This window comes from Bradysia coprophila (assembly GCF_014529535.1).
Source record: "Bradysia coprophila strain Holo2 chromosome IV unlocalized genomic scaffold, BU_Bcop_v1 contig_106, whole genome shotgun sequence".
NCBI classification, from domain to species: Eukaryota; Metazoa; Arthropoda; class Insecta; order Diptera; family Sciaridae; genus Bradysia; species Bradysia coprophila.
Window position 1 is genome coordinate 1,153,772 of NW_023503372.1, and position 23,753 is coordinate 1,177,524.

Below are 23,753 nucleotides of genomic sequence, written 5' to 3' on the forward strand. Positions count from 1 at the left end.
GCGTACGCTCGCTTGTTATAATCACTTTTGTTCAACGAGATGGCTCCGCCCATTCATACATATGGTTGAAATAAACTGCATATAAAGACAGTAACGCGTAACATTCAGTATCATTCAGTCGTTCAGTTAACTGCGTAGATCAAGTAAATTAAAAAAAAATTAAAAATTCTGGCCGTGGTAAAGGTGGAAAAATTAAGGAAAGGCAAGTCTTCGTTCGAACCGTGCCGGATTTACAAGTTCGCAGTCGGCGTATTCATCGATTGTTACGTAAAGGGCAACTGATGCCGAACGTGTCGGTGCTGGTGCTCCAGTTTATTTGCATCTGTAATGGAAATATTGGCTCTTGAAGTATGAATTGGCTGGTAAACGCAAGCTCGGACAGGACAAAAAGACCAGATCATCCACCTCATTACAGTTGTCCATCCGCAACGAACGAAGAATTGAACAAGTTGTTGTCGCGTAAACCAAGCCGCCCCAAGGTGGGTGTCCTGCCCAACATTCAGGCAGTTTTGTTGCCGAAAAAAGACCGAAAAAGGAAGGCTTAATGCCCTGTGTACTGAAACATCGGAGTAATAACTCGAAAAAACGCCTTTAAGGCACAAAAAAACTTGACGAACAATTGAATCATCATAGAATATATACGAAAACAAAACAGTTGGCAGTTTCCTTTCAGTCTATAATTAAAGTTCTGACTAACGACCGCATAAAACGCGAAAAGGTGAGGTAGGAGGGTAACTATAAATGAGGACATTCAAGTTAATATTGTGGCGCAAATCGCATGGCCTAGAAAATTTCAGATTTGTCTATTGTCCGACCTTATTTAAGATCAGACGGCTGTTCTGTCTACAAATCTTTATTTTGAATGGTGTCTTCAAATTCTGTTGTTTTTATTCTGTTAATACGTAGCATTTTTCTCTTACAACACTAATTTCGCCTACTTTTATTCCAGTATATTAGAGCCCAATCAGCACTATCGGAAAATCACTTACTAAAATACAGTGTGGCAGGGAAGAAAAACTCAACTGAGAGGAAAATGTCAACTATGAACGTGAATATTAAAGAAGAAAAATAAAAAGAACGTACCCTGCGCATTGCAATACGCAAGATTTACTATATGGTGGAAAGATGTGTGTGTGTGTTATCTTGCTTTGTTTAATTTTCTGTTTCTCGTCAATCCGCGCAATGCGAGACATTTTCTGCTGTTTATTTTAATATATATAACGGAAGGTAATATCGCCACCAACCGAATAAATCTGTTAATGTTCTTGTTACAGTGCTTTTAGTGTCTGATAGTAAAAATCTTTACTTCTATAATTTAACATACGTCTGGCATATAAGAGGCAATAGAGCTCATCGTGTCTTTTCACCGTCGGCTGGCTCATACGTGTCTTTTCACCATGCTGTCGATAACAAATTGATAAGGTAAATCCACAGAAATAACCCACTGTTCGGTCAGTATGGAGATAGATCGTGGTTCGACAACTTCCTATGGGAAGATTCAGTTACAAGAAAACGTGAAAATTCATAAATGGTACAAAATTATTTATTTATCATTTAGTTTCGATTCTGAAAACATAATATGGCGTTGTATATGCATGAAAACTGTTTTGAAACCTTTGAAAACCAAAAATCACCTTTCACACGGAAAATCAGGACGAATTTCAATATTCGAAGGACACATTCTTTGGCTTAGAAACGTCCACTATAGCTTCTTCCACTAATTCTAACCATGCAAAAATGCAAAAAACACTCAAACTTTGGTACCATGAGTTTTCACCTATATCTTCGAAAATAGCGTCCGCTGGAACTGTTTGAAATTCTAGAAATTCAATGAACAATAAAAAAATTGAATTCAACTCAGCCATTTTTTAAACTGTCATCAATCGCGTTGTTTGTCGTTTCTATCGATAGTAAAATAAATCACTCATCATTACGTTTTTCGTAGACCGGATTATTTCCACAGAAAGTAAAAAATGATGATATGCGTCGTTGCTGGGTTTTTTTTCAATAGGAAAACAAATTAGGCATGTTCGATAAATCAAGTCGAATTGAAAAATTATCATGATCAATATCTTCAAAATCATCAGAATCAATCAACGTTTTGTCGATGAATCGATGCAAAATTTCGTGCATATCGATTAAAAATGACGGGTATGCTAACGGCATTTTTTTAAAATATTATTGAAATGAAAATTGATTTCTAGGCGCAAGCGGACAAACGCCCCTTAGATAATAGAATCATTTTCAATGTGTTATCACTTAGTCTTTCATTTATAATAATCTGTACAAGACGGCTGTATTGACCAGTATTATTATCCGGGTCTATTACTGTATATCTATCAAAGTTTTTTTTTGTTGATTTCAAATCTGGTACTTCAATTCAAACATGGATTTTACTATATAACAGACACATAACCCAGAGCTAATCAAGTATTTTGGTCGTCGTTATCGACATACAGATCCCCCATAAATCAGTATTTATACTAATATATCGATATAATGGATAGATATCGATTTTATCAATAAAACATTATTGATTGGTATTGAATCGATTGTTAACAAGGTTTTATCATCAAGGTGATGCAATACCCTCGTCTAGAACAAAGCTCGTTTTGAGACGCTGCAAGATACCACCTATTCGACAAATGTGACACTGGACTTCTTTTTGAATAGAGTGCCTTGTGCATGCACTCCTTTTCAAAGCATGATGATTTCGATCGTCACGCGAAAAGACAAATTTAAAACTTTATTTCATTTTTGCCACACCAAAATGACTGAGCAGTCAACAAAAAAAGAAACGTCACAACCACAAATTATTCATTTCGAACACCGAAATGGTAACCAGGAGACGTAATATTTCACACAAAAAAGGAGATCGCTGCTGATACTTCTATTTAAGCTTTTTTTGTATAATTTTCTATGAAGAATATCACTGGCACACATCCACATTAACAAACTAAAGTAGACCAAAAAACAATAATTTAGTTCCTGAACAAAGTCTACGAGTGTATCGATAAGCTCGTAAAAATAAATTAAAATCTAGAAACCACACATTCCAAATTATACATAATAAAATACACGTGTGCAGTTTTTACCACCACCTTAAATTTCCAGTTTGGGTTGCTAGAGATGGATTGGCTGATGCCTATTTTCTAGTAAACATGTCAAAAACAACATTAAATTCATCTTTTATGATAGTAAATGATGCAACCAAGCTTGGTTAATTTCGCCTCAAAATGTTTTTATCGCTGAAAAACACAACGGATCATTACGAAAGTTGCGAATTGTGAGCAAACTGCTTGTCTGTGTTTCAGGCATTAATGCAATTCTAATTCAAATTGCTGACGACTTTGTCATCTGTTTTGTACAAAGAAGTTACGACGCCATCATACATTCTCTGCATCTGAACTGAACCTGACATTACATTTGGCTAACCCTAAGTCAGTACGGCAGCGTAACTTGAACAGCTTAGTTCAAATGAAAAGGAGTGTAGTGAACGAAAAATAATTAGAAAAATAACAAATTGAAACAAATGATTTTAGTATAAAGAAAGTGGTGAAATAACACTTAAAAAAATGTCATTTTAGCTTTAATAATCAAATCCCGCCATGAGTACGTTATTAATTAATCGAATTACTAATCACTGTAATTAATTAACGAAATTTAAAAAAAAAATTGTGAATGAAAATGAGTTGATTGCACTGGCGACTAAATATTGTTTTTCTTTAATTCTAGGTGCCGATTCTTGGCATGAATGGACGACCAATTTTATTCCTCTAATTGGACATCAATGCCTCCTAGCCTTCCAATCACTGGAATAAATGATGTGCCATTGAGATTTAATTTAAGAAAATAATAATGTCGTGGCAGTTGTCACATGGACGGAGAGCGTGATCGAAACAGACGTTCAAGCCGCACAGTACGGATCGAGAATCGTCACGATGATTCTAACAATTCAAGTGGACAGTCCCGACAAAAAAATGGCCAAAATGTAAATAGTAATGCATTCGCTCAAACATCAAAGCGATGTTCAACAGTCTGATGGGGATGCCGGCAAAGTCTTGATGATGGGTTCCCGGAAATGATGAATATGAATATGATGATCCGCTGACAATGTTACAATTTCCCATGAAGGGGACAAATGTCATCAAACGTCCATTCAAATCAGCAACAGCCATCGGAAGCCCAAGTAAGGATCCGACTCATTGACTGTCCGGTGAAGGAGGTCATTTACAGCAAATCGTGCACACTGTTTCGCACCGAATCCAAACGCTCCCAAAAAACTTCTAACGACTCGGAACGTCCGCCGCTGTTCGACAGTGTTCGTGGGCCGGTTTAAACGAAAACAATACTGAAGTATGTATCCAGAGATATTCGAACGAGCGAGAGATATTACACATTGCGTTGTCGCAAAAAGAACTTTGTGCACATTCGATTCGTTTTCGAAGCGTCCCGTCAACTCTGGCCATTTATCTATCCGGTTATGCAGTACGCCATCGGTAGTAGCAAAGCGATGCGAACCAACATGTGGTCGATTGCAATTAGAATTATGCAGCAAGCTAGAGACGATCCAATACGAAAGTCGAATGCAAAACAAAGGCAAGTTACAGCGTGAACAGCCGAACAACGGCATCGCGAACGTGTCGAACGCGATAGGTTTGTTGGATGTGATGATATTTATTGATTTCTTCATGTCATGTTTGTGAACGATTTCTTCGCTACTTAAAATTAAGAATGCGTCTCTTCACCAACGCACCAATTGTTCACTATACGGACCAATGAAGGCGCTGCAATATCGGAGAATGAAACAGACATCATTTCAACGAAATGCTGTGCAGGTGCTGAAATTACTTGGCTGGAGCGAGGTGATTTGTAGCAAAGAAAAATTCGAACACCTTTTATTCGAATGATTAGAGTAACCAAATTAGCTAATGTAAGTAACTGGGGTTGGTTTCCGAAAAGTTATTTGGTGGAACCGCTCTTCATTTTTGTCGAATTAAAATTGAAAAAAATCGAACGTTTATTTAAGGTGCGAAAAGACTGGGCAGACGGAAAAGTCCACCTATGAGGAAGAGCTAACAAAAAAAACCAAAGAACATTATCGGCAAACAATGCATAGCATGACGCGTCAATGTAAGTAAATCATTTTTTTTTTTATTCGGCAGTAAGTTTATTTTAAGCAATCACTCTGTACGTACAATAACACATTGTGACAATTCATAGTTAATTGTCCATCATCGTTAAGGTGAGATAAACAAATTTTGGAACGCGAAATTTTGTAATTGGGGAATTTATTATTATTTGGTGATTGGGCAAGACAAAACAAAAAATCGTTGTGGTGATTGTTCAATTAATTTAACTTTTACTTAATCATTTATTATTTTTTAAATCAAAATGTTGAATCGAAAAAGCAAAGAAAAGAAAAAAATTAATTCTGAGGAGGTCCAAAATGTGGAACACATTTTTATCGAAATTGAATTCCAAAATAAAAGGTATTGTATGATGGACAAGTATAGAGTTAAGTAATCCTAGAAGAACGTTAGAATATATTGGCAAAAGGTACGAAATATACCAAAGATAGATGTTGGAAGTCAAAGATCGGAAAACCGCCTATGCTGAAACTGAATTGGATGTTACGGAATTTTTTATTTATTTTTATTTTAAATTGATGCAGTTTCCGTTCTATTTTAATGGACCATTGTTTAGCTACTTTTTAGATTGTTGATAGGTGACTTCAGTGCTTTTTGCACTGCTCGATTGAGTACATTTCGTGAAGTTATTTGTTCACTGCCGGTTATATAATAAGTAATCAGATACGAGATAGCTAAAGTGCTTTTTGGATGATAGGTCCACAATAAATCGCACTTAATGGCATGGTCTTTCTTGTCCGATAGATTTCATGAAAATTCTTCTCCTTAAAATTTTATCAAAATTATAGAGAATCTTTCAGACCTCAAAAAAAATCCTTTTAAAGAATTATCCTTATGGAAAACATAGTCTGGACGCGACTTTAACCTTCGCTGGTGAACGTTTGCGAGTGTCTTTCCACTCCATTTAATTGCGAGACTATCACTAACAGGTCTGTATCATCCCAAGCAGCGTATACTACTGTTGTTCTTTCTTCGGCAACAGTTATCATTAGATTCATACACTGGACTTGTGACTTGTAATTTTCTACCATAAATTATTTTTATCCAGAAATTATTGACAATGTCAACCAGTAAACAATTCCCACGTCATCGACATTGGTTTCATCCAGATTTATGAACATCTCAGAAAATATCTTTCTGTTATGAGACCGCACAATTTTCTATAATCTTAATCAGTAATCCACCATCCACTTTATTCGCATTGTGCAGAGAAGTTGGATCAACTGTCACCCCAGGCGCAATCTTAGTCTCAGTACGTACAAATTATTCAATTTAATTTAGAAATCTTATCTGACTTTATTCTTATTTGTGCCCGGCTCTTTTTTTTTTTTTGTAAAAAGAAAATATTCTTTCTTTCCGTGTTCTTTTCACGTTTGTGTCGGTCAACATAGAAGAAGTGGCCACAGAACTTTTAGAGCTTTGTTGAGAAGCAACCAGTACAGGTAAGCAAATGGACTTTATTTTCAACGTAGGACTTCATGGACTAAATTAATTCTCTGCCCACCAAATGTCCATTACGCCACTCTATTCAAATGCCTCAATGCAATTTGTCTAAAACAGTTCAGCTAGTTGATCCAAGCCTGTATGATTTATGAAAAAATGTTACAATTGACGAACACGCCATATACGTGTGTCTAAATAGGTCGACTTCACTTAAGTATGATTCCTATTATATTGACGCTACTTTTTTAGAATATTTTCTAACTTCGAATGTAGGGTCGATGAAGTTAAAGATCGAGAGTTTGGACACAAATAAAATTCCCTGCAAACCAAAGTTAACAGACTGTGGTAATTAAAAATGAAGAAAATCTTAGAATCATTCATCACCGAACCAAACCTACATTCCCAAATGAAAACAAATTTAAAGTTGGTGTAAACAGATCATCAATTAATTCCTTAATGTGGTGAACAATGTATAACTGCATAACTCAATTTAAAATGTAAATCGATTTAGCTGCCGTCAACACAGAAATTCCGAAGAAAGATTCCAATTAACCAGCATGTGCTTTTCTTTTTTAAGTACTGACTAAATAAAAATTTTAGCTTCAGAAATTTGTAAGTATAAAATAGAGTAAACGCATGAAAACCTCAAACGATAAACAAAATAATTGCTGGTGCGTTGATGCAACGATCCTCTAAAACGAAAATTAATTTACGCCCAAAGAGATAAGCAATTGAAAAATATTCGTTCAATTTAAACTTTATTCTAGTCCGAATACAAACGAAAGATGTGGGAAATTCTCTTATGAATGCGGCAGTATTGACAGTTTCACTGAGTATATCGTTGAGTAAACATGCCACCAAAGACAAGCGGAAAAGCTGCAAAAGGCCGGCAAGGCACAAAAGAACATTTCGAAAGGCGACAAGAAGAAGAAACGCAAGCGTAAGGAATCTTATGCCATCTACATCTACAAAGTGTTGAAGCAAGTGCATCCAGACACTGGTATTTCGAGCAAAGCCATGAGTATCATGAACAGTTTCGTTAATGATATTTTCGAACGCATTGCTGCCGAAGCATCTCGTTTGGCTCACTACAACAAACGATCGACCATCACCAGTCGGGAAATTCAAACCGCTGTTCGTCTGTTGTTGCCTGGTGAATTGGCCAAGCACGCTGTCAGTGAAGGCACTAAAGCAGTCACCAAATATACCAGCTCCAAGTAAATTGATTTAAAAAAAAATGGTTTCACATTGAAATCTCCGACATCAAAACAAAACGGCTCTTTTCAGAGCCACCATTTCATTTACGAAAAACATTTGAAATCAATTCGAATTCAATAATAATACACACACAGAAAACCGAATAGAAATAGAACAACACCAGTCGCAATACTTTGTTTCTCCACCTTTTTTATCTAACTGTCAATGGGCTTTGGCATTGATTTTGATATTATTATGATTGTTGTAGCCGGTCGTTGAGTTTAGGCTATTGATTAGACAGTTTCTTTTATTCCGTAGTGATGGGACACAGACAAGTTTCGAATGCAATGTCGCTCATCCACACAATCCCCCGTTTATAGAAATAAATTTTAGATAAGATCACTCTCTCCGTTAGAGCTGCGATGCATGTTTATTTTTGAATTTATTTTCAGTCTCTCTCGTTCTGAACAGATCTTGAAATATATATAGGACAGTCAAGAAAAACGGGGCTTTTGCGAACGTCCCTTCTGGAACATGAAATTTCTATCGAATACTAACCGGAATTACGATCATTGATATATTGGGCATCCGTCAACAGGGTTAGTGAACAATGGTGTGTGCATGAGAAATTCAAAGCACTGTAACTCACATTCAATGTATGTTGTGTAGAAGCTATATGTGGCTTTGGCTGCATCACTTTCCGTTCGAATTTCATGGCGCACCATTATTGTTTGTGATCATTTTACTGATTACTCAATCAGGGTGAAAACATTTCCTAGACACACAGTTCTAAACAAAGGCGTTAACCGTCATAAAAATCGAACAAAACTTCTTGTAAGTGGTGGCTCGTGAATGTCTGGTGTGCTTGTGCTTTGTATGTCGGAATGAATATTTTCTATGGATCGAAAGTGGTGAAAAAGTTAAAATGACCATGGACGAGGATTAGAGAAATGTCCGGACGGCCACAGAGGGTCCAAATGAAAATAATTAATTAAATTGAAATTGAAAGAGTGTTGGGACAGCGCCATAAAATCTAGAGAATGTAGTACCCATTAAAACCATTAAATTTTTCCACACACAGCCAATTGCATGCGGATTTTGTTACTGCATTCGATGCATGTAACTCCAGGGCTGCCTAAAACTACTGTGGGCAATCGCTGGGTCTCGATAGGTCATTAATTTGACTTCTTTAAAAAATTAACATTCGAAGTTCCGATTGCACGTCTGCAATAACGCACTCAATTTCCATGCGACATTTACTAGCTTTCGACGATCGGAATGGCTTCACGATTAAGATTAGAATGTCGACTTTTCAAATCCATCACAAAATCCCGAAAGGCTTTCGGGTTTCCCTAAAATAATTAACAATTTCTGCAATGGTGTACGGTTGGACTACTTTGTACAAAGTTTTGTATCGTGTTATACGGACATGATGTTGTTTCCGTGAGGGACTAATGTTTTTGTCAGTACCACATTGGCAGTGCATTTTTCGAATGAATTATACGCAAATCGTGTACAAATTTACGCTTTCAAATCGAAATCAAACAAAACATTTATTAAAATGGCCGATACTGCTGTGACCGAAGCTGCTCCCCCAGCCACCTCATCTCCGGCTGCAAAGAAGAGCAAAGCTGCTTCTGCTGCATCGAAAAAACCACGAGTGAAACCAACTCATCCGCCAACAGCCGATATGGTTAATGCTGCTATCAAAAGCCTGAAGGAACGTGGTGGTTCATCGTTGCAGGCAATCAAGAAGTACATCACAGCCAATTACAAGATCGATGCCGAGAAACTATCGCCATTCATCAAGAAATACCTGAAGAGTGCCGTTACCGGTGGCAAATTGATTCAAACCAAAGGCAAGGGTGCATCTGGTTCATTCAAACTTTCTGCTACTGTTGCAAAAGCAAAGTCCGAATCGGCACCGAAGAAAGCCGCTGCCAAGCCCAAGAAAGCTAAAGCAGCAACCGGTGAAAAGAAACCGAAAGCCAAGAAAGCTGCATCTCCAGCTAAGAAGAAGCCTGCAGCCAAAAGTGCTGAAAAGAAGAAGAAAGCTGCAGCACCAGCTAAAGCAGCAAAGAAGGCTGGCTCCGTGAAGGCACCAAAAGCCCCAAAAGAAAAGTCAACGAAACCGAAAGCTGCCGCTAAAAGCCAAAAACACCAAAACCCAAGAAGGCAGCTCCAGCCAAGAAAGCAGCACCAAAGAAGGCAGCTGCACCAAAAAAGAAGTAAATTCACGGGAATTTTCGCCAATTATAAATTGCAATGATCCAATTGCATTGAAACACAGCCCTTATTAGGGCTACCAAATTTCTAACGAAAAACGTGCAATCCGTTTCGATTAATAATACACAATTTACCTCGTAACTATATATAACTTCCGCCGCACAGAATCTGTCATAAAATAACAATTTTTTTGTTGACTCGTTTGTTAACGAAAATTGAAAATGTTGAGAATCAGGAGGTTCTCATACAAATAACTCATTATGACGTAAGCTCGTCATGCAATTAATTTAGGACTAATCACTCCGCCTGCCTATCGACGAACATCACATAATTAAAATGTTGGGCTGATTTTCGAACACAAAGACCTATTATTTATTACGTAGCCTCGTCATGCAATTAATTTAGGACTATAATCACTGCATGTCTATCGAGCATCACATCGGCTAATTTCCTGATTTTCGAACACAAAGATTTTACTCCCTACGGTCATAGAATGAAATTTGAAATATCTGCACATAATTCCTATCCCTCCCTGACATAAAGAGGTTTGAATGGTTTTTGTATTATTGTTATACTGGAAATGAACGTATCGTTTTTCGTTACGAATTTGTTGGTCCTGAAAAGGACCGATTTTGATTGTAGGATGTCGTCGTGACTTTACATCTTAAGCACGTTCACCACGAATACGTCTGGCCAATTGGATATCCTTTGGCATGATGGTAACTCGCTTGGCATGGATTGCGCACAAATTGGTGTCTTCGAACAGACCGACCAAATAAGCTTCGCTTGCCTCCTGTAGAGCCATAACAGCCGAACTTTGGAAACGTAAATCGGTCTTGAAATCTTGAGCGATTTCACGAACGAGCCGTTGGAAAGGCAATTTACGAATCAACAATTCGGTGCTCTTTTGGTAGCGACGAATTTCTCGCAATGCAACGGTACCAGGACGATAACGATGTGGCTTCTTAACTCCACCAGTTGCTGGTGCACTTTTACGTGCAGCCTTGGTGGCCAATTGTTTACGTGGTGCTTTGCCACCGGTCGATTTACGTGCAGTTTGCTTTGTACGAGCCATTTTTTTTTTTAATTGTTGTTTACTTGTCAACGATCAGAAACAGAATGAAGGGAGCGCAACACATTCCCCTCTATTTATATCATTTCGTAGACTCGTTGTATGGCACAGAATGTTTGCATTTTCCCAACTTTGTCGACATGAATCGGAAAATTTTCTTTTTGATTTTCCTTAATTTGGTCGACAGCAAATAGAAAATCGAGAAAAATCGAAATTTGGGTGGAAATTGCACATTTTAGCCGAAAAACGGAAAATGCAAGTGGAGGGGAGAAGTGTATATAAAAGAGTGCGTACCGCTTGCAAAACATTCAGTATCGATTTGGTCGTTGTGTTGAACAGTTCGAATAAAAAATAAAATAGAAAAATGACTGGACGCGGTAAAGGTGGTAAAGGTTTGGGAAAAGGAGGCGCCAAGCGTCATCGCAAAGTTTTGCGTGATAACATCCAAGGTATTACGAAACCAGCCATTCGTCGATTGGCTCGTCGTGGTGGTGTCAAACGTATTTCTGGTTTGATCTACGAAGAAACCCGTGGTGTTCTGAAAGTTTTCTTGGAAAATGTTATCCGAGATGCAGTCACCTACACGGAACATGCTAAACGCAAGACCGTAACAGCCATGGATGTCGTTTATGCCTTGAAACGACAGGGACGTACATTGTACGGTTTCGGAGGTTAATTCTGCGTTAAAAGATCCCAAATGACGCTCTTAAAATGGCCCTTTTCAGGGCCGCCAAAATCATAAATAAAAACGATTCGATACTCACTTCCAAACATAATAATACAAAATTGTTTCGTGTAGTAAATGCACTGCTGACAGATGGATAAGATTGTGGGGAACATAATGTTGTAGCAAGAAATAGAATTTCGAATGACTCGCGAATGTTTTGTTTTCGATTGGGCTCTAATAATGGAACTAAAAGTAGGGAAATTAGTGTGTAAGAGAAATGCTCGTATTAACATCGAATAAACAACGATTGAAGAGACCCATTCAAAATTCAAAATTTGTACACAGAACAGCGCGTCTGACTTAATAAGGTGACAATAACAAATCTGAAATTTTCTAGGCCATGCGATTTGCGCCACATATTAACTTGAATGTCCTCATTATAGTATACCCTCCTCCTCCCTTTTCGCGTTATGCGGTCGTTGTCAGAAACTTATAGCTGAAAAGGAACACTGCAAACTGTTTTGTTTTCGTATTATTCTATCGAATGATTCAATTGTTTTTCGTCAATTTTTTGGTCGCCCTTAAAAGGGCGTTTTTTCGGGTATACTCGATGTTTCCAGTACACAGGGCATTTAAGCCTTCTTTTCGGTCTTTTTCGGCAACAAAACTGCCTGAATGTTGGGCAGAACACCACCTTGGGCAATGGTTACGCCCGACAACAACTTGTTCAATTCTTCGTCGTTGCGGATGGCCAACTGTAAATGACGTGGAATGATTCTGGTCTTTTTGTTGTCACGAGCTGCGTTACCAGCCAATTCCAATACTTCAGCAGCCAAATATTCCATCACAGCTGCCAAATAAACTGGAGCACCAGCACCGACACGTTCGGCATAGTTGCCTTTACGTAACAATCGATGAATACGACCGACTGGAAACTGTAATCCGGCACGGTTCGAACGAGACTTTGCCTTTCCCTTAACTTTTCCACCTTTACCACGGCCAGACATTTTTAGATTTCTTTTTATTTACTTGTTTACAGCACGAAACTGAACGACTGAATGATACTGAATGTACGCGTACGGCCGTTATATGCACGTTTATTCAACCATATGGATGAATGGGCGGAGCCATCTCGTTGAACAAAAGTGAATATAAAAGTGACGCACGAATGTGGCAGTATTGACAGTTTCACTGAGTATATCGTTGAGTAAACATGCCACCAAAGACAAGCGGAAAAGCTGCAAAGAAGGCCGGCAAGGCACAAAAGAACATTTCGAAAGGCGACAAGAAGAAGAAACGCAAGCGTAAGGAATCTTATGCCATCTACATCTACAAAGTGTTGAAGCAAGTGCATCCAGACACTGGTATTTCGAGCAAAGCCATGAGTATCATGAACAGTTTCGTTAATGATATTTTCGAACGCATTGCTGCCGAAGCATCTCGTTTGGCTCACTACAACAAACGATCGACCATCACCAGTCGGGAAATTCAAACCGCTGTTCGTCTGTTGTTGCCTGGTGAATTGGCCAAGCACGCTGTCAGTGAAGGCACAAAAGCCGTCACCAAATATACCAGCTCCAAGTAAATTGATTTAAAAAAAATGGTTTCACATTGAAATCTCCGACATCAAAACAAACGGCTCTTTTCAGAGCCACCATTTCATTTACGAAAAACATTTGAAATCAATTCGAATTCAATAATAATACACACACAGAAAACCGAATAGAAATAGAACAACACCAGTCGCAATACTTTGTTTCTCCACCTTTTTATCTAACTGTCATGGGGCCTTCGGCATTGATTTTGATATTATTATTATTGTTGTACGGTCGTTGAGTTTAGGCTATTGATTAGACAGTTTCTTTATTCCGTAGTGATGGGACACAGACAAAGCTCGAATGCAATGTCGCTCATCCACACAATCCCCCGTTTATAGAAATAAATTTTAGATAAGATCACTCTCTCCGTTAGAGCTGCGATGCATGTTTATTTTTGAATTTATTTTCAGTCTCTCTCGTTCTGAACAGATCTTGAAATATATATAGGACAGTCAAAACTAACCTGGAATTACGATCATTGATATATTGGGCATCCGTCAACAGGGTTAGTGAACAATGGTGTGTGCATGAGAAATTCAAAAGCACTGTAACTCACATTCAATGTATGTTGTGTGGAAGCTATATGTGGCTTTGGCTGCATCACTTTCCGTTCGAATTTCATGGCGCACCATTATTGTTTGTGGTCATTTTACTGATTACTCAATCAGGGTGAAAACATTTCCTAGACGAAGGCGTTAACCGTCATAAACATCGAACCAAACTTCTTGTAAGTGGTGGCTCGTGAATGTCTGGTGTGCTTGTGCTTTGTATGTCGGAATGAATATTTTCTATGGATCGAAAGTGGTGAAAAAGTTAAAATGACCATGGACGAGGATTAGAGAAATGTCCGGACGGCCACAGAGGGTCGAAATGAAAATAATTAATTAAATTGAAATTGGAAAGAGTGTTGGGACAGCGCCATAAAATCTAGAGAATGTAGTGCCCCTTAAAACCATTAAATTTTTCTACACACAGCCAATTGCATGCGGATTTTGTTACTGCATTCGATGCATGTAACTCCAGGGCTGCCTAAAACCACTGTGGGCAATCGCTGGGTCTCGATGGGTCATTAATTTGACTTCTTTAAAAAATTAACATTCGAAGTTCCGATTGCACGTCTGCAATAACGCACTCGATTTCCATGCGACATTGACTAGCTTTCGACGATCGGATGGCTTCACGATTAAGATTAGAATGTCGACTTTTCAAATCCATCACAAAATCCCGAAAGGCTTTCGGGTTTCCCTAAAATAATTAACAATTTCTGCAATCGTGTACGGTTGGACTACTTTGTACAAAGTTTTGTATCGTGTTATACGGACATGATGTTGTTTCCGTGAGGAACTAATGTTTTGTCAGTACCACATTGGCAGTGCATTTTTCGAATGAATTATACGCAAATCGTGTACAAATTTTACGCTTTCAAATCGAAATCAAACAAAACATTTATTAAAATGGCCGATACTGCTGTGACCGAAGCTGCTCCCCCAGCCACCTCATCTCCGGCTGCAAAGAAGAGCAAAGCTGCTTCTGCTGCATCGAAAAAACCACGAGTGAAACCAACTCATCCGCCAACAGCCGATATGGTTAATGCTGCTATCAAAAGCCTGAAGGAACGTGGTGGTTCATCGTTGCAGGCAATCAAGAAGTACATCACAGCCAATTACAAGATCGATGCCGAGAAACTATCGCCATTCATCAAGAAATACCTGAAGGGTGCCGTTACCGGTGGCAAATTGATTCAAACCAAAGGCAAGGGTGCATCTGGTTCATTCAAACTTTCTGCTACTGTTGCAAAAGCAAAGTCCGAATCGGCACCGAAGAAAGCCGCTGCCAAGCCCAAGAAAGCTAAAGCAGCAACCGGTGAAAAGAAACCGAAAGCCAAGAAAGCTGCATCTCCAGCTAAGAAGAAGCCTGCAGCCAAAAGTGCTGAAAAGAAGAAGAAAGCTGCAGCACCAGCTAAAGCAGCAAAGAAGGCTGGCTCCGTGAAGGCACCAAAAGCCCCAAAAGAAAAGTCAACGAAACCGAAAGCTGCCGCTAAAAAGCCAAAAACACCAAAACCCAAGAAGGCAGCTCCAGCCAAGAAAGCAGCACCAAAGAAGGCAGCTGCACCAAAAAAGAAGTAAATTCCTAAATTCACGGGAATTTTCGCCAATTATAAATTGCAATGATCCAATTGCATTGAAACACAGCCCTTATTAGGGCTACCAAATTTCTAACGAAAACGTGCAATCCGTTTCGATTAATAATACACAATTTACCTCGTAACTATTATATAACTACCGCCGCACAGAATCTGTCATAAAATAACAATTTTTTGTTGACTCGTTCGTTAACGAAATTGAAAATGTTGAGAATCAGGAGGTTCTCGTACAACTAACTCATTATGATGGGCTGATTTCCTGATTTTCGAACACAAAGACCTATTATTACGTAAGCTTGTCATGCAGTTAATTTAGGACTGTAATCACTGGATGTCTATCGAACATCACATCGGCTACTTTCCTGTTTTTCGAACACAAGGATTATGGTGATAGCATGAAATTTGAATCTTGATATACGCTGAAAATGAACGTAGTCCAGGAAAAGAATTAGACCCAAAACCCAAAATCAAGCGATCTGTTGTTAATATAACTCTTCATATGAATAAGATGTACTTTGTATTTTCGGGCAACTGTCCAATTTTCTGAAATGATTCCATTATTCTATTTCTCAATATTAAAAAAAACATTGAAATAAAAGCCTCGCAGCTCGTTGATTTCCCGCAGCTTCGTAATTTTTTTGATTTTGTATGAATGCACAGTGGGAGCAATATTTTTTTATCTAGCATCAACTATATATCGAAAAATATAATATATGCAAGAAAACTTTGTTCTACGAAGTATTATAGAAACAACAGATAAACATCCTGAGCTTATTGAAAATTCAAGATGGCCGCCATTTAGACCGGAAGTGACACCTAACTTCTAAACAAGAAGTCCAATCGATGCCGTTTCTTCTGCAAAGTTATAGCTGATGACTCCAGCAGAAATTTCCTCTAATTTAAAATTCAATATGGCCGCCATTTAGACCGGAAGTGACCCTTAACTTCTAAACAAGAAGTCCAATCGATGCCGTTTCTTCTACAAAGTTATAGCTGAGGACTTCAGCAAAAATTTCCGTAATTGAAAATTCAAGATGGCCGCCATTTAGACCGGAAGTGACCCTTAACTTCTAAACAAGAAGTTCAATCGGTGAGGTCTCTTCGGCAAAGTTATAACTGAGGACTCCAGCAGAAATTTACTCTAATTGAAAATTCAAAATGGCCGCCATTCAGACCGGAAGTGACCCCTAACTACTAAACGACAAGCCCAATCGATGTGATTTCTTTAGCAAAGTCGTAGCTGGTAACTTCAGTAAAATTTTGCTATAATTTAAAGTTCAATATGGCAGCCATTTACACCGGAAGTACCTCCTGACTTCTAAACGACAAGTCCAATCGATGTGATTTCTTCGGCAAAGTCATAGCTGGTAACTTCCAAAAAATTTTGCTATAATTTTAAATTAAATAGGGCCGCCATTTATACCGGAAGTAACTCTTAACTTATGTACAATTCCTTCGCCAAAGTAATACTAAAAGCTACAGTCGATAGTTGCTCATAACTTCACTCAGTTTCGCCTTTTCAACCGCAAAGTCATTTATAGAAATGTATTTCACTGAAAAAAAAAAAACAAACTGCTTATGTCGTTAGCTTTGTTACTAGTCATCAGTGCACCTCGACCTAGTAGTACAACTTTAAACTAAATCAAATCTAGCTGCACAGCAAACACACATCAGATAAACTTCATTTTTAATAAAACGTTACCGTCATCATAAAAGTTAAGTCTGCACTGAACAGTCAGAAATACTTTGTTTTAATCATTTGACGATAAAGTTAACTTGACTACCCACCCAAAATAAAATATTGAATTCAGTCAAACCCACCACCAAATAAAAAGTTAAAAAAACCATCACCAAAAAATAATATTAAAATCAGCTCATCGTCCTTCAGGGTGAAGTAGCAGATTTCACCTGACAGAAAAATATAAATAAAAAGTGAAGAAAAGAAACTACAAAAAAATAAAATTAAAATCAGTTCATCAGACCACAGGTGAAGTAGCAGATTTCACCTGAAAGAAGAATATAAATAAAAAGTGAAGAAAAGAAACTACAAAAAATTAAAATTAAAATCAGTTCATCAGCAAACAGGTACAGGTGAAGTAGCAGTTTTCACCTGAAAGAAAAAAAAAATTAATAAAAAATTCACGAAAAAGCAATTAAATAAAATCTTCGCTGTGTTCTTCTTCGATGCCAATGGTCTCCATGACCTCGTCGACCTCCATGTCCTCTTCGTATCCCATGCTCTCGTTGTTCTCCATGTTCTCGTAGAATGGGTCCTCCGGTAAATTCAGGTCGTTCAATTCTTGTGAAAATTCTTCCAAGAAATCTGTTTTCGAAGAATCCAAGTCGATTTCTTCGGGTTCTTGTATGGTAGGGGCCTCGTGCGACATAAGCAGACTTATGACTTCAGGTGGAAGGTTTTTTCGTGTTCTAAATTTTTGTCTGCTCTTCATTCCATGACTTGCCACGATTGGATCTGACCAGTCTAGGGCTCTGTTGTAGACGTCCATTAGATTATGACTTCGCGTGTCTTTCCTCGCGTGAAATTGACGATTATGGCGATAAAACTTGTTGCATGATTCTGCTGCATCTTCTGCGAGGACTCCCACTGGCAATTCGCTGGCAAGCAATATATCCCGGGAATGGATTAACACTTTGTGGATGGTGGGCGGCATCGGGAACCAACTATAGTGTTCCACGTAAAGTTCTGCTGTTTGCATACAGAACTCCTGAAACAGTTCTTCGTCAAGCGGAAGTTGACACGAAAGAGCGATGAGGATGACTCTCATCCTCTTTACGAAATTCTTCTCCTTCAACTGAAGAATATCCGCTAACTTGTCTGGATCAGAGAAAGCGACTCTGCAAACATTCCCGTTGTTTGAGTTTCCGGTGCCTTTTGTTGACGGAAAGGCCACTCTGATGTTCATTTTTTCCAAAAATGCAGTCTGCAGTTCACGTTTTCGTTGTAGCGCCTTTGCTTTTCGGTCGGTTCCACGTAGTTGCCACTCGCAGAAGTCTCTCCGATAGGACAGGTGCAGCAGGTGTTCAAAGGCACGTATCCACAAGTGCAACACGCTCATTCCATGCATTAACGAATCTGGTTCGGGTTTGAAGCGTCTTTCTATGTCTGTCAAATTATTGAACTGCTTCGACGTCGCTTTACAGATCCAGCATCTTAGTGTTGAGGCAGTGTTCGTAATGACAGACAAAACCTTGCCATCGATCATGGTCAGGTGCATTTCGTATACAACTGTTACTGTGACACCTGATAATGACGAACAAAAGTATTGATTACAATCATTTGCCAAATCACTGAACACACATGTTACAATTTACCTGAAATTGTGATTACGAACGGTTGGAGTAAGGCTATCTCTTGTTTAACGGACTCGATTACTTGTTTGGTGAACTTTTTAGTTTCCTTTGCAAAATTTAGGCGTATCGGTCTACAAAATCTGGCCGATTGTGGTGTTTGGTTTTTCCAAATTACTGTTTTTGAAACATCGACTGTTGAAATTTGAAGTGGTGCCATTGTTGTTGCGAACAGGTTTGCATCGCTAGGGCTGCCACTGTTCTCAGCGTTCTGAGTTTGATTGTATTTTTGGTTATAGCGGGAATGATCTGATGAGCCATCAGCTCCCCATTTCGCCTGCAGTTTCACGGTGATATTAGATCCTTGCCTTTTCAGCGAAGCTATCACCGGTTCTTGCAACGACAGTAAGCGACTTGCTGTATGATCCATCAATGCCTGCAAAGGTAAGGCAATGGAGACGTCATCGCTTACCTCCAGGCAGTGTGCAGGCGGACGACATTCATTTTTCGCCTCTCTGACGTTGTCGTATGAAGGAAAAATATCTGCGCCCTGTTCCTTCGCTAGCAATCTTGTGGCGATATACTGATGCTTCGAAAGCCCATTATCCAAAAGATGTGTCAGTGCTTTCAAAGGATTTAGCTTTTCAGGTTTGGCCAATTTATGTTTATCTTCGTTTAGAAGTCTGCAAATTTTCGTTGCCATTTCTCTGTTCTTAAACAGCAGTCTGAGCACACGCTCCAAGTCGTCTTCGTTCCTATTTTTGGCTGCTTTCGCTGATGCCAGCAGCAACGCTTCAATCTCATGTTGCCCCGCCAACTCTTCTGCTCGACGATTTTGTTGTCGCTCCCCCAGCTCGTCAAAATCTTTCTTTTCTTGATTTCGGGGTTTGCTTCCTTCAGTAACTGATGGTGAAAGCTATTAGAAGAGAACGATTCATTTATTACATTTATAATTGTTTGAAGGACTAGATTAGTGTAAAGTTGCTGCACAACGCATTATAGAAATGTAGAAGTTGCTTTTTAGACCCGTACAAAGTACTGAGATCTTATGCGTTTACGCATATGTTCGTAACACGTCGAGTTCGACTTTATGAGTAAGGAAAACCCTACTGCGGTTGTCAAGAGATGCCAAATCAATGAAAAAATGTCCGTCTGTCCGTCCTCTAACTTGTTTTCTCCGCTTGCGTTTGTCAAAAAAGAAGCTAGGTTCAAGGACAAGTGGTTTTGTGTCGATCCCTCCCGACTCGGGAGTCCCGAGCTGGGCGATGATTTTATGACATTTTTTTTGGTTGAAAGATGTTAATGACTGTAAAGCGGCAGTACTATTTACGACTCCTAACAAAATGGCTATACTGGATTTTAGTAAAAGTGAAATATCTAGGGAAAATGACACTTAGAGAGTTTCCGTTAACAGAGAATTAATAGGATATGTGTGTGGGGTGTTTCAGGAATCCCGTATATGGACATCTATATATAAAACTTTATTGAGCTACATTAAGGCATATATCTGTTTTGAAATAACAATATTATTTCCGTTTAGTTAAATATAGGTAAATACAGCGATATATATATATATAGATGCTTAAATAGGAATTTATTAAATTTGACTTCATGCGGGGCTGTCGATGTTGCTTCCTCCAGCAATTTCTTAGTACGTGATAACAAGGAAAGGAGTGGTTAATATAAGGCGTTTTAAAGGGCTATTATTACCTTTTCAGCACAAACAGAAGAGAATGAAGTGAGAGAGATGAATAGGCTTCTGAAACAAATTGGCGCTAGATTTTGTTTTCATTTCATATTGGTCAAATTCTAATTCATTTATAACAGAAACCAATTATTTATTGTTCGGATAGAATAGAGGTTAGATGTGTAGATGTCATTTGAGTATGTGCGTTCTTAAAACAAAACTTCTTAAAATAATTCTGAAAATTCTAAAAAAAAAAATAATTTGTGGTCTGATTTATGGTGTTTTTCATAGAAATACTTTGGAAAAAATGTACACACAGGATATAAATAAGAATTTTCATAATCCGAATTCCCAATACAAAATTTGTACAAAATGGACAAACTCGCATGAAATGACTACCTTAAGGATCGTATTGACCCAACTCTCATTTTCTTGAAAAAACACCTTCGGGTCCGAAAGCTTGGAATGTCGCCATTTCTTTAAAAAGGTGAGGTCCACTGAATTCACAAGTTTTTCAGTGGATGCGCGACCTCTTTCACTTAGAGGAGGTAGTCTTTCGGTCAGAAATCGCATGCTGTTTTCGATTCTGTTCTTGCGCATAGTGATCAAACTGTTGTTGTCATCAAAGAAGCATCGAATAACATCACAATACAGGAAATTGGTAATACTGCGTTCGGCCATTATTGAAAATTTTCTCACAGGAAAATTTAAAATGGAAATGGAAATTACACTGGATATTCGAATAAAAATTATTTTCTTCGTGCACTCGATTGCACAATTGTTTTTAGTATTGAAAAATACTTTTTTTTTAATTTGAATTTTATAGTTAGAAATTAATCACTTCTTATTTGATTTGGTTGGTTTGTTCGTTCGAACTTTTTCAGAAATTTTGAAAAGAGAACGATTTTTGTGTGTAGGCGACCGATGTCGAACAGCAAACTCAGGGCAGGGTTGAGAAAAACCCAATATCCAATTAAACTGGCAAATTAACTAATTTTATTTAAATTAATAAAAGCCTGTTGCATTTACCTATGGGTAGCTATAGCTATGTCTTATTGGGAGCATTTATCCATACACTATTTCGTTTCAAGACACTTAAAATCTTCAATAAAATCTTCTCGTAGAGCTCACTACTTCAACAACAACATATTGTATCATATTTCCCTGACCCTGCTTGTGAAAGTATATCGACCAATACGTACATAATAATCTCATAGAATTGCAAGAACTAGTTGAATTTAAACTGAAACTGTTGAATGTGAATAATAGAAAATTGTGATTTTTGATCAGAAATTGTTTTCCCTTCAAGCGTAGGCTTTTCCTAAAGTTCCAAATAATGCTACTCTTTCTGAATTTGAATTTTTTTTCCAATATGAATTCTTTCTATAGCCCATATTGATGGTGCACCAAGAAAATGGATCGTGTGGTAGTTTCATATAGGAAAGTGCGTTGGTTAGAAAGAGTTGAACATAACAACGCGTTTGGACATTATTCCATTTTTGTTGACGTTCGTTATCAGATTCTGTAGACGTTCTGGCCAAATTGGTACAGCTAGCTGTTTGTAGTTCGATTTTAAGGAAATGAAACAGTAGAAAAATGGTTGAACAGAGACTCTGCACACAGCTGTGAAATATGTCGTCTGATGAAATTGTCGATGAAAATTCAACTCAATTTGTCCAAAAAAAGAACCTCCATGTCAGTGCGGTAGGTAAGTTATCGTGGCCGAAACCGTTTTCAATTTGTTGTTCGACTATTTTATCCCATGTCATCATTTCAGCACCAGTCAGTAGTGCAACAACGCAAACAAATGTAAAAGTTCGAAACACTGACTGCACCTGCCAAATTATCTGGTCCGGTGTTTGCAGTGTATGACAGCTGATTATCAACTTTTTCCTATATTTTTTTTGAAACGTTTATGGGATGGAAATTCTTCTTTGAGTGAAATTCGACCGTAAATTTCGACGGTTACAGTAGACCAAACAAGCCGACACAAGTGGAAGTTTCTTGTTTATCAATTGAACCAATTCAATTCGGCCAAAGTTCCTACGAGGGATTCTTTTGAAAAACAGCCTACCGAAATCGGGCGTGTTTTCTAGTGGAACTTTTTATAGGTATCTAGAAAGGACTTCGACCCTAGAAGCCAAAACCACTCTCAAAAAAATTCTTCGAAGCTTTTATGGCTGGTGAAAGGTGAAAGGTGATCGAAAGCCGAAAATTTGAACTTTTCTTACCAACATTTCTTCGGGTACACGAGCCGTACATGGTCTTGTGGGATGTCATTAGAAAGGTAATCACATGTACTATTGAGCCGAATAGAGACTCATTGGTTTTAAAATTAATCCGCACTGAAATATGTGCAGTTGAAGTTTTCAACAGAAAACTTGCACTTTTCTTACCAATATTTCTCTAGTTACACGAGCCGTGTGGGGTATCATTTGAAAGGTAATTTTATGCGCTTTTGGGCCAAATAGGGTCTATGGGGTTTGGATATGCGACATATGCGATGAAATATGGGCACTTAAACATTTCAACTTCTCATATTTCATCGTAGATGCTTTCAAACCCCCATAAGATACACCACCATGTACGGTTCGTGTAACTGGAGAAATATTGGTTAGAACAGTGTAAGTCTTCGGTTGAAAACTTCAACTGCACATATTTCAGTGTCGATGAATTTTAAAACCAATGAGTCTCTATTCGGCTCAACAGTACATGTGATTACCTTTCTAATGACACCCACACGACCATGTATGGCTCGTGTACCCGGAGAAATTTTGGTAAGAAAAGTGCAAGTTTTCGGTTTTTGATCACCTTTTACCGGTCACAAAAGCTTCGAAGAATTTTTTTGAAAGTGGTTTTGTGTTCTAGGGTCGAAGTCCTTTCTAGGCACATAGAAAAAAGTCCACTGGAAAATGCGTCCGATTTCGGTAGGCTGTTTTTCAAAAGAATCACTCTACACAATTATGTAGTTAGATGTTTGCATTCAGTCAATGCCTAAATTTTCTGTGATATCTAGGTGAGCTTCAGGGTTATTAAAATACGAGTGGTCGGTGGATGTACACATTTACATGCGAGATAGGATTTGATATTCAAAGACCCTTCTTCTTGATATTAAAATGGTCAAGGAAATTACAGCAAATGTTGTGAATTTGGAATAGAATATGTCGTTGTACATGTCCAGGCTCGTTCATAAACTTTTGTTATCAGACATTTCAGGAACGCTCACCGACGAAAAATAAGTTTCAAACAAAAACCTATCGT

The 23,753-nt window shown here is 38.2% G+C and overlaps 6 protein-coding genes and 1 pseudogene across 6 annotated transcripts; 5 read left to right on the top strand and 2 right to left on the bottom strand.

The window, feature by feature from the left end:
* The first annotated feature begins 7,425 nt into the window (after window positions 1-7,425).
* Window positions 7,426-7,882, top strand: LOC119070776 (annotated as a pseudogene).
* Window positions 7,883-9,316: 1,434 nt separating this feature from the next.
* Window positions 9,317-10,085, top strand: LOC119070771 (histone H1C-like). Its single transcript, XM_037175254.1, has one exon. The coding sequence runs from the start codon at window positions 9,352-9,354 to the stop codon at window positions 10,057-10,059; it is 708 nt and encodes a 235-aa protein (XP_037031149.1). The 5' UTR covers window positions 9,317-9,351; the 3' UTR covers window positions 10,060-10,085.
* Window positions 10,086-10,627: 542 nt separating this feature from the next.
* On the bottom strand, window positions 10,628-11,133 carry LOC119070773 (histone H3). The gene has a single exon (XM_037175256.1). The coding sequence runs from the start codon at window positions 11,089-11,091 to the stop codon at window positions 10,681-10,683; it is 411 nt and encodes a 136-aa protein (XP_037031151.1). The 5' UTR covers window positions 11,092-11,133; the 3' UTR covers window positions 10,628-10,680.
* Window positions 11,134-11,382: 249 nt separating this feature from the next.
* LOC119070778 (histone H4) lies at window positions 11,383-11,819 on the top strand. The gene has a single exon (XM_037175257.1). The coding sequence runs from the start codon at window positions 11,453-11,455 to the stop codon at window positions 11,762-11,764; it is 312 nt and encodes a 103-aa protein (XP_037031152.1). The 5' UTR covers window positions 11,383-11,452; the 3' UTR covers window positions 11,765-11,819.
* Window positions 11,820-12,333: 514 nt separating this feature from the next.
* On the bottom strand, window positions 12,334-12,802 carry LOC119070780 (histone H2A). The gene has a single exon (XM_037175259.1). The coding sequence runs from the start codon at window positions 12,760-12,762 to the stop codon at window positions 12,388-12,390; it is 375 nt and encodes a 124-aa protein (XP_037031154.1). The 5' UTR covers window positions 12,763-12,802; the 3' UTR covers window positions 12,334-12,387.
* A 134-nt stretch (window positions 12,803-12,936) lies between these two features.
* LOC119070781 (histone H2B-like) lies at window positions 12,937-13,406 on the top strand. The gene has a single exon (XM_037175260.1). The coding sequence runs from the start codon at window positions 12,969-12,971 to the stop codon at window positions 13,338-13,340; it is 372 nt and encodes a 123-aa protein (XP_037031155.1). The 5' UTR covers window positions 12,937-12,968; the 3' UTR covers window positions 13,341-13,406.
* A 1,348-nt stretch (window positions 13,407-14,754) lies between these two features.
* LOC119070783 (histone H1-II-like) lies at window positions 14,755-15,555 on the top strand. Its single transcript, XM_037175261.1, has one exon. It carries the CDS (start codon window positions 14,808-14,810, stop codon window positions 15,477-15,479), a length of 672 nt encoding a protein of 223 aa, XP_037031156.1. The 5' UTR covers window positions 14,755-14,807; the 3' UTR covers window positions 15,480-15,555.
* Window positions 15,556-23,753: the final 8,198 nt, after the last annotated feature.

What these genes read in the sequence shown, in the direction of transcription:
- LOC119070771 (XM_037175254.1), top strand. Translation starts at nt 9,352, where the DNA reads ATGGCCGATACTGCTGTGACCGAAGCTGCTCCCCCAGCCACCTCATCT.
- LOC119070773 (XM_037175256.1), bottom strand. Translation starts at nt 11,091, where the DNA reads ATGGCTCGTACAAAGCAAACTGCACGTAAATCGACCGGTGGCAAAGCA.
- LOC119070778 (XM_037175257.1), top strand. Translation starts at nt 11,453, where the DNA reads ATGACTGGACGCGGTAAAGGTGGTAAAGGTTTGGGAAAAGGAGGCGCC.
- LOC119070780 (XM_037175259.1), bottom strand. Translation starts at nt 12,762, where the DNA reads ATGTCTGGCCGTGGTAAAGGTGGAAAAGTTAAGGGAAAGGCAAAGTCT.
- LOC119070781 (XM_037175260.1), top strand. Translation starts at nt 12,969, where the DNA reads ATGCCACCAAAGACAAGCGGAAAAGCTGCAAAGAAGGCCGGCAAGGCA.
- LOC119070783 (XM_037175261.1), top strand. Translation starts at nt 14,808, where the DNA reads ATGGCCGATACTGCTGTGACCGAAGCTGCTCCCCCAGCCACCTCATCT.